General features: G+C 37.4%; 2 protein-coding genes across 3 annotated transcripts; one reads left to right on the forward strand and one right to left on the reverse strand.

Moving 5' to 3' along the window:
- Positions 1 to 725: 725 nt before the first annotated feature.
- LOC120006166 (mitogen-activated protein kinase kinase 6) lies at positions 726 to 6,752 on the reverse strand. 2 transcript variants are annotated; one of them, XM_038856098.1, is made up of 9 exons: positions 6,497 to 6,752; positions 6,090 to 6,174; positions 5,101 to 5,235; positions 4,195 to 4,419; positions 3,926 to 4,108; positions 3,525 to 3,748; positions 1,892 to 1,937; positions 1,705 to 1,793; positions 726 to 961 (listed from the first exon to the last, which is right to left on the reverse strand). In XM_038856098.1, the coding sequence occupies exons 1-9, from the start codon at positions 6,574 to 6,576 to the stop codon at positions 928 to 930; spliced, it is 1,101 nt and encodes a 366-aa protein (XP_038712026.1). In that variant the 5' UTR covers positions 6,577 to 6,752; the 3' UTR covers positions 726 to 927. The 2 variants fall into 2 exon arrangements, with proteins under 2 accessions (XP_038712026.1, XP_038712027.1); XM_038856099.1 differs by lacking the exon at positions 726 to 961 and adding an exon at positions 1,204 to 1,499 and having other exon boundaries at positions 6,497 to 6,751.
- A 562-nt stretch (positions 6,753 to 7,314) lies between these two features.
- LOC120006165 (glucan endo-1,3-beta-glucosidase 13-like) lies at positions 7,315 to 11,223 on the forward strand. The gene is made up of 4 exons (XM_038856097.1): positions 7,315 to 7,647; positions 8,998 to 10,272; positions 10,689 to 10,737; positions 10,836 to 11,223. Exons 1-4 carry the CDS (start codon positions 7,593 to 7,595, stop codon positions 10,966 to 10,968), a joined length of 1,512 nt encoding a protein of 503 aa, XP_038712025.1. The 5' UTR covers positions 7,315 to 7,592; the 3' UTR covers positions 10,969 to 11,223.
- Positions 11,224 to 12,417: the final 1,194 nt, after the last annotated feature.

Here is a 12,417-nt window from a genome sequence, read left to right on the forward strand (position 1 = left end):
GGATTTGGCAAAAAACATGAAATTTCAAGTCAACCACTTGGGAGATAATTTAGTTAGATTTTTTTTGGAGTCAAATCGTGCGAATTGGGATGTCTTGAGTTTAATTCTCACTGAAAGTAACATCATTGTGGCCAAGCTTTGAGTTTGTCCTAATTTTTCTTGTCATCGAATGGACAACTTTTGTGTGCACGGGTATGATGGCCGGAGTTTAGGCTCATATCAACTGTTCAAACAATATATTTATATGGTGTAATTTTTTATTTTAAAAATAAGACTTTCACCCATATGAACCATGGTCATAGGTTTGACAAGGTTGTGAACATATTTTCAGGTATATTTCAGTGAGCCAACCTTAATTCAAGCAAAAGAGACAACCAGATTAATGTGAGAATCTTGAGCAAATTGTTAACCCACTTTTAAGTATAAATCAATGTCAAAAGCATAGAATTTAATATATATAATTGTATGAAAGAATTTTTACATGCACATCACCTATATACACCAACTTTACACACTTATTTTTAAATCATTAATGTGTTGGGTCCGATAATAAATTTGTGACCCCCATTTTTGTTGTGATTTGTTATAATTATTGGATTTAAGTATATAAAGTAGATGCGTATAATTGATGCACATGTGAGAATTTCTCTTTATGTATATATAATTATATATGGACCTGATTAAACAGTGTTTGAATATCATCCCAAGGCAGAGAGATGAGATTGGGTAAGATGATAGGGAATGAAAGATTGAGAGGATAAGAAAGTTGACTTGGATAGCAGTCATCATGAGATGGGTATGCATTTGCATTACTTCCATGCTTTTTACATCTATGCGGCTATGCCCTTTATCTATTATGCCCACAGGTTGGCCTTTCTTTTGACCCCTTTATATCATAAATGGGTTGCACTGGCCCACAGAATAGACTTATGGAGAGCCCATGGTCCCCCGTCCACAATCCCTGACAAAAGCCAGCACATTGTTTATCTGTTAAAAGCACATAAAGTTCAGCAATGGGCCCTTGTGTTGTGGTGTACCTATAAGTGAAGACTAGGCAGAAAAATCCACTTAAAAATGCAAGTTATGCACACACATACACATAGGAATGTGAGTGTGTGTATATATATAAAAGAACGAGAATAATAATTTATTTCAAGAACAAAAATAAAAAATAAAATTATTTTATAATTTCTTTTGGGACCCTTTTTAAATGTCTTTTGTTTTGCTATTACAGTTAATGGAGTATATTTTTTTTTCTCTCTATGAAGTGAGTTTCCAGGCATGCCCCTGAATGATATTCACTATGCCTTGATCGTCACATTTAGCATAAACATCTTTAGCTCCTCTACAGCTCCAAGTTTCATATAACAAGAATAACATATGAGCTCATAAAAGCTTGAACAGCAACAGACTTGCATATGGCTTGATAAAAATCTGTTCATTAACAGTCTTAAGTTCTCGTGCAGGACTATTCATTTCATTTTATTTCATCTTCCTCCCTAAACATGCACATGAAGATTGAGCAGAAAAGATCAACATATCATTTTTTGCTCGTAAACTTATCTGACAAGAAAATTGAAGTTATGTAAGAAATATTCATACCAACCATTTATGTCAAATAATACAAGAGACATCTGTGATATTGACTCAAGTACGCAGCAGTGATGCATTTTAGACTCGACATAACATTACAAAACACTCTACCTTGGGTAATTTACAGGAGGTTCCAAGCTGCCGACCAGAATCCCAAGATCAATGTCCTGCTCTTCAAACTTTTTGATGAAAGGATGGCTCTGTAACATAAGAACAAATATTCAAAATTCTCATTCTCTATATATGATATAATAGACCTTGAAGGGTTTTAGATAATGTGGAGTGTTAAGTTACCGACCAAGAGCTCCAAAGATGATAGTCTGTCTCGAGGTTCCTTTTGTATGCTGCAAATGATAGAAAAGGCAAGCAATAAGAAACACTGGAAAGAAAAACAGAAGATAAATGATACCATACGAAGAAAAATAACATTTCTTGCTTAATTATGGTTATGAGTCTCTGCCTGGCTTAAACATCAAGGTTCCAATCAGTCAATAAATCTTTTAGCTATAACACCTCCACCCGATCAGATGTTTCTATTGAAATTCAATATGGTTTCACTGGGTTATTTTCCCAAGGAGCACAAAGAAGTTATAATGTCATATACCTCACCGAAAGGCGAACTTGGTTTCTTTCGTATTGGTAACTTTCACAGGATGGAAACTGGGGAACTTAATCTAGAATCCTAAATTAGTTTCTGGCTTCCTGGATAGTGTTCTAGATCTTGTTTGTAATGATGGGATCTTGAGTCTTGAATTGGCTTTCGAACACATATAATCAAGGTGGAATTTTGTGTGAATACTTGAGCTTTGTTGTGTGGTGAAGGGTAGATTTCACCTATTTGAGGAAAGTAATTTCTTTAAAAGGATATGTTCTCGGATTTTGCAGAAGATTTTGGTATATTGGGAACCGATATGCAGGGCTTGAGATTCCAGTTGGCCTAACTTGCACCTCATAGTTTAAAGATTTTCGGCCTTGGTTCTTAAAGTTACTTGGGCTGACTTCATAAATCAGGTCTGGTTGCCCTGAAATCCCAGTTGGCCTAACTTGCACCGAAAGGGAAAAAATTTTGCATTGTGTTTTGGGGGATCAGATCACAACAGTAGAATTCGTTTTAGAATGCAATTGCATCCACATGTTTGAAGCTTGTTTTGGACTCTGTAGTTTTCTTCAAGTATTTTATGAGTTTCAATGTCCAATGTCCTGCTTTTGCAGTTGTTTCTGGTGCTTCCACTCACTAGATCATTTCCTCCTTTTCCTAAAGTAGACAAAGAAAATAGGAGGAAAAAACTAACTATGAACCTAACATTTTCAACATTGGATTATCATCATTGGCAAACTATCACAAATTATGCCACTATGAAAATTTAAATTCCAGTAACCAAAAAATAGATCTGGTCCCAAAACAAGTTTTAGACACCCGAGCATCAGAAAATCACATAGCTAAAACTTGGTGGCTGATCTAAAACTATATATGGACCAAGAGGGATTGGGTTGTGGGGGCTTGTGAGGCCCCTGTTGATGGTAGAATTGTGAGGCTTAGAAGGCAAGAGTGAAAAATACACCTCTCAAGAAATTTTGATGCAAGTAGAGAAGGTCCATATTTGATACTACAACCTCAATGGAAGTTTTTACAAGGCCTGCCCAGCTTGGTGTAGTGACGCGCATAGATTGATGGGCCCTATAAATAGAATTGACGAACCTTCTAATTTCTAAAGTAGTGATCCATTTATCTTATATATAGATATTCAAACTTCAAGAGCAGATTTATCTTTTGGTTGCCATCATAAAACACATATTCATCTTAAAACCTAAGCTTAGGTCACTCATTATTCTAGTAATGATTACTTTAGACTATAGGACTTCAATGAATTTGCATGCCATGGACTTAGATAATGTACGAAAAGTCTCATTGAAGCAACATAAGTTCTTACCAGGATGATATAAATGAACAGAACTCGGGGGAGAACTGATCTGATGGTGCAGATGGAGGTGGGTTCTCAACAATTGCTTCCAAAAGCTCATAAAAGGTTGGCCAGCCTTGCTGATCTTCAGATTGAATGTAGGGGAAACGTCCAATGGCACATTCTAGTATCACCAAGCCCAAACTCCAAATATCACTGCTATAATCGTAAGTACTGCCGCTAATTCTCTCTGGCTGAAGATGTACAAAAATTCATTAGCCAAATTATTCTGAGAAACACATGGGCATACATGTGTGGAAATATATTTACAAAAGAAAAAAAAATGATTAGATGTACAAAATAGAGAGACTAGATACAAAATAAAAAGAGAATGGGGAGACCAACCATGAAAGGATCAAAAGCTTACATACCGACATGTAATTGTAAGTTCCAACAAATGTATCCCTTTGGCCCATGGAGCTTGCCACCACTGCACTCACACCAAAGTCAGTAATCTTCACTTCTCCTTTGTGGTTTACCAGTAGATTAGAAGGTTTGATATCCCTATGAATGACATGTCTTTCATTATGCAAGTATACAAGACCTTGTAAAACCTGGAAGAAAAACGGGGACAATTGAAATAAAGAAGGAATTTGTTAAAAGCAAATGCAAGAAATGTATCTTTAAAAAGCCATCAGACCTGCTTGCACACAACTGCAAGATAAGGTTCGAGAATTGTTTTGACTTGTTTGATCACATCTACCAGGGAACCACGGTCCATATATTCCAATACAAGAGAAAAGGCTCCATTGTGATAGAAAGAATGATAGCAAACTACGACATGTGAAGATTGTGAGGCTTGGTTTATTTTCAGCTCCTGTACAATCTGTTTACGGATTTCCTCTTGTATGTTCATCTGAATGACCTGTACTACATGATAAGTCTCCTGGTTATACACAACTTCCAGCAACCAAATTATTAAGATGTGTTCTCACCTTAGGAGCAAACTGAACTAACAAGAAAAAGGAACTGCCAAATGTTATGAGAAATGATGTAATATAACAGAAAGAACACTTTAGCCTCCACTTATCCACACTTAAAACATAAGAAGCATGCTATTGGACGTATTTGTGAGTACTATATCCTAGTAATCATTTCTAAGAATTGAATGCCTAGAAGTATCGGAAATATAGTCTGAAGAAAAAAAGAAGAAGCAGCTGAAAACAATTTGAAATAGGCACCCTACACATTAATTCTCTATAAGCATAATGCTTCAAACTGCGATTCTGAATTTGTTTTCCTTTTTTCGAAAATAGCCTTTGTATATTCATATAATGAGGTGCAGCTCATTTCTCGTCTTGCAGCTTGGTTGCTCCTGTGAAGACATTGATTTGGACAGTCCAAAAAAGCATTATAGACGTCATATATCCAGCCCAACTATGTCAGTGAAATATAAAGATCTCATATTGCACACGGACTCATAATGGTTGGTGAAAAGTTCAGCAAAGGAGAACATGCAGACAGTGTAAACGAGCAATCAAGAATCAGGAGTGCAAATCCCAAAACTAACGTGAAAGTATAAAGGTCGGTTATGCTAGAATTTTACCTTCAAGGCGAATAATTTTCCAACCCATTTATGGCGGACAAGTTGTATAACACCACCACTTCCCTTTCCAATGACTTTAATAGTCTCCAAGTCTTCCAGTGAGAATTCAAAATCAAGCTCCTTAGAATCAGAAGGCTGTCCAACAGATGCAGAGAGAAACAGTGAGGATTTAAATTTGCAGCTAGCATCCACAGAAGTATAGACAAAGAATTTCAGGAATACACAAGATAGCTTAAAGTGATAACAATAAAAGGCAACATACGCACATACACTCTGACAATTTGAAGGCGACACATTATCAGCTCAAACTAAACTTATTGATGCAGGAGAAAGTTAATTCATCATATTTTTGCTGCTTGGACACACATGATGTAAACTTTTGTTCATTTCAGCCAAAAATTAACTGATTTTTTTAACCTTGAATTTTTTGCTCAAACATGAAGGCAATGTCTAATAACCAAAAGGCAAAAGCCAAAACAATTGAATGTAAAGAATACATCTAGATAATGAAAACAGTCCTTAAAAGTTAAAACAAGTGCTATGAGAGAAATGATAAAATTTTGACAATCTAAGATGTGAGGTGTTTGTGTTGGATATGGGTGAAGTTTAACTTTTCTCCTGGTTGCTAAATCTCACTCATGGAGCTTCTAAGAAAAGAAACTTTAAAACAAAACTTCCAAGGGGGGAAAAAAAAAGAAGACAAAATCAAAGGATTCAACTGTAAATGAAAAGCAGTGCTAGGCTGCTAGCTTCCTATTCAATACTAGTGCACTTCACAACAGACTCCGATATTCTGTCGCGCTTCCCACAACTATCATTTTTTAGCAGAGATAAATTAATTATACCTGTGAGTGAAGTTGTAATAATACACATTAACCAGAAGCATAAATTCCTGATGCATTCAGGAATCAGAATGTGTACACTAAATTCAAAACTAATCAAACAATAGCAAAATCTACTGCAGGTGATCTGAATAAGTATAAACTTACACGGGATTCCTTCACTTCAGATAGAAGCCGCAAACCTTTCTGGTTCAACAACAGATCACCATCATGAAAAGTACCACTAGCCGTCCTGAAAATTTAAATTGCATTATATAAATTAAATGACGTCGTGATGTGCGAATTAAAACAAAAACAAAAAGAAAAGCATAACCGAATCGCCTTACAAGATATCATTCAAAAAATAACTTCACAGAGAAATAAGAGATCTAAAGGTTTCAGTTTATTTACTCGATTGGTACTTTCTCAGCTAACAATCAACAACTTAACAAGAATGAAAATCTCCATCTTCTTTTCCGATTTCCAAGTAACCAACAGTCTCCCTCGACATCTCAATTCAAGAAAGTGAAAATTGGAGTCAACTTTAAGAACAGAAGAGTGAAGATCAAACTTACAAGAAGGAAGTAATGTTGGTTTCTTGAGGAGGAACGGAAAGCTTGAGTTGCTTCAATGGCAACGGCTTCTTGGTCTTCATAGCTTGTCTTAGTTTCCAATGTATTTCTCCACCTTCGTATCTTCTTATCGAACGAATTTATCGGGGGTTTCAGGTTTCTAGGGTTTCAATGGCGGACTGTGCACGAAAGGGAGATAGAATATTCTTCTTTTAACGGGGAAGAAAGTGAGGACTAACGCATCAACAGTAACATAAATTCAAATGTAGAAGACCGCGCAATAGAAACACAAATATCAGATGCAAATGCCATATTGGATATTGCGATACAGATACTCTACTCCACTAGCCGTTACGATGGTAGAGCTTTACCTTTCATTGGCTTCCTAATATTTGGGCCTCAACGGACGAATAATAAAGCATATAGGCTTCCTTACTAAATGGGCTTCGATTAATTTTTTAGTAATAAATGAAGTAGGCTGACTAGGCCGGATTTAAAGCCTAATATACTATACCTAAGCCCATCTAGAAAAGAATTTGGACCTATTTTCAAATGAAGCCCATTTAGTAAATTTAATAAACCTATCTAGCCCGTCCCTTTTTGGGCTGGGCCTACCAGGACCCCCAGCCCATGATAAGCAGACAAGATCGTTCTCAGATAATTCCAGACTCACTTTCACCCTCCTTGAAGCAGTACGGAGGGAAAAAAGGAATACGTTTACGTTATCAGTGAACACGACCGTTGACAGTGGTGTATAGTATAGTAAAATAGTGCGAAACATACAGACATACCAATTCACGGAATCGAGACACTTCTCTTAACTAGATTTGATTGATGTCCCTCTGAAATCCGGTCCGAACAGTAGCGTCTCTCACTCTGACACCCACAAAACAAGACCGTACTCTCCCAAGGCTATCACTACTACCTCTACCTCTCGCGCACCGAGAGAGACCTTTTTGAGAGACGTTACTCTGTCTCTTCCTCTCAAATAACAAATCCCCGGATAAGAAAAGAGTAAAGTGAAGTTGAGGAAGGGGACCATCTTGAGTGGGCACAGAATCTCTAATACGAAGTAGAAAGACTTGGTCTTGGGGAAGCAATGGCGAGAGGATTCAAGCTTGTAGTTGCTATTTCGCTGTTGATTTCACATTTTGGTATGGCATTCCTTAATCAAGATTTGTCCTTTACTTTATCTGCTGTTCTACACAGATTCACATACTGTTCTCCGTCTCTGCTCTGTTCCTGCATTCCATGAATCTAGCACTAGTTGATGGTTCCCAAGTTGTATGTATGCTTCGACTATTTTCTAGTCTCGATTAAGTGTGTGTAGCATTTTTGAAGAATTATTTCAGCATTTTAAGCCTGATCTCCTATTGGGTTTCTCTTCTACTGTTTTCTTTGCTTCAATTATCTTTCGCATTGTTGATACCCCATGAGTCTCTCTTCAATGTTTAACATCTATAATATGAATATATGTAAGCTGATTATTTTAATTACAGGTAGTTGTACATACTATTTTTATCTCGTTGGTAGGCTTCCAATGAATTGGACAGCTATATTGCAGCATTTATGTTTGCGGGCCCCTTTTGATATCCATTAAAATACAGTGCACTGATAGGTAAAGCTCCTAAATTCTGTTTCCTGAGTTTTTTCACCTTGCAAGGACTTGCGAAGTTGGTAATGTAAAATTATAGCATAAATGTAAGATGTAGTCAGGAGTCTCTTGGGGATTCTAGGGTAAGAATCAATAATGCTGAGTTTACCTTATCCGGAGTGTCAAATGCATTAGGTTTGTGGATTACAGTCACAGTTGGTTTCTGGACAGTGAAACTTTTCCTTTCTTTCAAAAGATCATAGATGATATTTTGGGCAACTGTTGAGGCCTTTAATGGTAAGTTTTTGAGCAATGGGGCTTAGGGACCCTTTGTGCAAGTTACTTATTTAGTGGGATTTCTTTAATTGACGTCTTTCCTCCATCTTATGGTACAAGCCTGCAGCTTCATGGGAGAGAGTCTGCGGCTTGTTTCTCTGCTTATGCCATATTCTCTTTTTAATAATCTTGAGTTTGTGTGACCACAAGAAAACATGGGCAAAATGCTTTATGTTGCTGTTGTATGGAAAATGGCCGTTTTTTCTGGGGACTTAATTTGCGCTGGCCTGGAAGAAATCTCTACAAGTTCCAGGACAAGAGATTAATCATGTCCAGAAACATGGTCGGAACTTGTTTTTTATGATACAATACCATCATCACATATTCACATAGAATCCACCTGTTGGTGATTTTGTTTCAATGAAGCATAAGCTCATCAATAAAAAATGTAGTGCCTCCACACAGAAATTGTATTTTTTAATGTAGTCGATTGCTTTGAACTATATATACAAAAGCAGTTTTCTTCCTCCCCTTGTATTTCTTGCTATTCTGGTTTTTTCCATAGGAAAAACAATGTACAATGTGGCTTTGCAGTTCAATTGATTTATATTACATTGTGTTTATTGTGTGACAGATATCTGCTTCGGAAGCACTATTGGAGTTTGCTACGGAAGAAATGCTGATGATCTCCCTACTCCTGATAAAGTGGCAGAGCTGGTTAAACAACGCAAAATCAAATATGTCCGAATCTATGACTCAAATATCCAAGTTCTCAAAGCCTTTGCAAACACTGGAATTGAACTTATGATCGGAGTTCCGAATACAGATTTGTTGCCATTCTCCCAATTCCAGACCAATGCTGACACTTGGCTAAAGAACAGCGTCCTCCCTTACTACCCAGCTACAAAGATCACATACATAACTGTTGGTGCGGAAGTGACAGAAAGCCCTAACAATGCCTCTGCTATGGTTGTGCCAGCAATGCATAATGTCCTCACAGCCTTGAAAAAGGTTGGCCTACATAAAAGGATAAAGGTCTCGAGTACTCATTCCCTTGGTGTTTTGTCCCGATCATTCCCACCCTCTGCAGGCGCTTTTAATAGCAGTCATGCATCTTTCCTGAGACCCATGCTGGAATTCCTTGCTGAGAATCAGTCACCTTTTATGATTAACTTGTATCCTTACTACGCTTATAGAGATTCCTCCAACAATGTGACTCTGGACTATGCTCTATTTCAGTCGAGCTCGGATGTTATAGATCCAAATACTGGTTTGCTTTACACTAATATGTTCGATGCTCAAATAGATTCCCTTTATTTTGCGCTGATGTCTCTAAATTTCAGAACAATTAAGATCATGGTCACTGAGACGGGCTGGCCATCTAAAGGTTCGCCAAAGGAGACTGCTGCAACTCCTGATAATGCCCAGACATACAACACCAATTTGATTCGTCATGTCATTGACGATGCAGGCACTCCTGCAAAGCCAGGACAAGAGGTAGATGTGTATATATTCTCTTTGTTTAATGAGAACAGGAAGCCTGGGTTGGACTCGGAGAGGAACTGGGGATTATTTTATCCTGATCAGACAAGTGTGTATAACCTCGATTTTGCTGGAAAAGGTGGTGTTGACACAAGCACAAGCTCAAATCATACCAGTTCAAATGGAACGACCTGGTGCATTGCTTCTAGCAAGGCTTCTGAACTGGACTTGCAGAGTGCCTTAGATTGGGCTTGCGGTTCTGGAAATGTGGATTGTTCTGCAATTCAGCCCAGCCAGCCTTGTTTTGAACCAGATACTTTGCTTTCTCATGCCTCCTATGCATTCAATAGCTACTACCATCAAAATGGGGCCTCTGATGTTGCCTGCGGTTTTGGGGGTGCAGGAGTGACGGTTGACAAGAATCCTAGTACGTATATGTAGAACTTACCTTTTTATTCAACATATTACTGCTAGTTTGCCTGTTCTTTTCTAATATGGGTGACTGACACATGAATGCTACTCCGGCGAGTTGCTTTTTTTGTTATCAATTTGACAAATCCATAAGCAAGATGCAAAACCACCCTTGCTGTCATTGTGAGGCCCCTAAATTTGTCTGTGTCATCATCTCTTTCCATAGCTGTCCTCCCAGTATAACTTTTCTTAGTATAAATAAAGATAAACCATTGATTCTATGCAGGCACCTGAACTCCGAGTTTTGGTTATATTTGTGTAATGTCAACGTGTTTGACATGTTTGATATTCTAGATATGCATTTCTCCAAAATCAAAATCGTTTACTAGAGATGTCAACTAACCAGCCCCTTTCTTTGATTTGCCGGTGTAGGCTATGATAATTGCTTGTATATGACTACCGGCACGGGCACGGGCACCGGGTGAGTTCCAAAATATGAGAAAAAAGCTTGCATTTCATTATGATGCCATTTTTGTTGAAATGTCATGTGCTGAACTTGTTATGCAAAATACCATGCAGAACCAACAGAACAACATCATTAGGTAATGCAACTGCAATTGCTTCACCTACTTCTTCTGTGCCGAAGGAAGCTTTTACCTCGATTTTTGGCTGTCTCTTCATAGCATTGCTTGCGTTTATCTTCAATGTTTGAAATGCTCAAGCAAGTTAAATTCTTGAATCATGAATGAGATCAGAGGTGCGAGTTTGTGATGCTATCTATACTCTATTGAGTTTCCTTGAGTTGTGTCAAAAGGGATGTAAACTGTTTTAGAGGCATGAGCCATTCCTAGATTTGTATGATATCTGTAGGTGTTCTGAAGATGGTATCCAAGACTACTACTCCAGTCCTCCATCAATGGGGGATAACTATATTTTTTTCTTGTATGATAGCCCAATTTTTTGCTTATTTTTCCTTCTTTTATTTTGAGGAGGGGGAATGGGTTTTTGTTTTTGAAGCCATGTTAACCAGGTGATGCTAAAACTGCTCTTCCTGCTTGGCATTCTGACTTCTCAAAATCCTCCAAACCTGTTTGAAACCATCATGTTTTCATCAGTGCTTCCATTTTTTTTTTCCCTTACAACAGACAAACATTGGAAAAGGTTTGTCTGAATTCCTGGCCAAATTTGTAAAACAATATACATGTATACATGTATGTCCCATAACAAGTGTCTAGGACTTGGAATGATTAGCATGAGTATAAAAAGAGATCATATGTTCCACAAGAACTATGACTTGTGTATTCACTTTCCAACCAGAATAATAGAAAATTACAAGTCGGTAATCATGTCTTGGACCACAATAATGACAAAAGCTTTTTTTGAACAAAACTACAGCAAAAAACTCATGCCCCACACCCTTTCTTGAACACCACCATATCTCTTCAGACCCCACCCCACCCCACTGCTTAAAAACAGCAATAATGCTTCCTGGGGTACACCATGAGCAATCCCCCAACCTTGATACTCTAACACAATGAGCTTGGACCAGCACAGAGCACAAACAGGTGTTCTTCGACTGACGGACTCTGAAGCCTTTTCACAGAAAGCACACTTATTATTCTCTACTTGCTCAATTATCCCCACCACTACATTACCGAATGGTTCTCAAACTCAAGAAATAATTGAGGTTTTTTTTTTAAAAAAAAAAAGAACTCGCGGCAACTATCTTTGGTTGTGCATTGGGAAAACACAAAAAGAAAAAACAGGACCTAAATCACATCCTTACACAATAATCTTGCTTAGAGACACCCAAGACTCCACAATGACTCCGCAATCTCAAAGAATCTCAAAGAAGGGAAGAAACTATTTTAGCTTAGATTCACACCAATGCCAAAGCCCCATGAGCATAGCAAGAAAATTGGAAAAAAAAAATCAGGCAAACAAACCAAAATTAAAATATTCGTACAGTAACAAAACTAAAGTATTCATGAAACACAATGAATAAATACAAAAGTAACACAAAACAAATTACCACAATACCAAAAGCACATATACTAAAAATATTTGCTTCAATAAAATCATAAATGACTTCAGAGAGATAAAGGAACACAATCCATAATCAATATATGCAGAGAGATTACAAGATCGAAAATCGAGACAG

The sequence above is a fragment of the Tripterygium wilfordii genome, chromosome 9 (assembly GCF_013401445.1).
Source record: "Tripterygium wilfordii isolate XIE 37 chromosome 9, ASM1340144v1, whole genome shotgun sequence".
NCBI classification, from domain to species: domain Eukaryota; kingdom Viridiplantae; phylum Streptophyta; class Magnoliopsida; order Celastrales; family Celastraceae; genus Tripterygium; species Tripterygium wilfordii.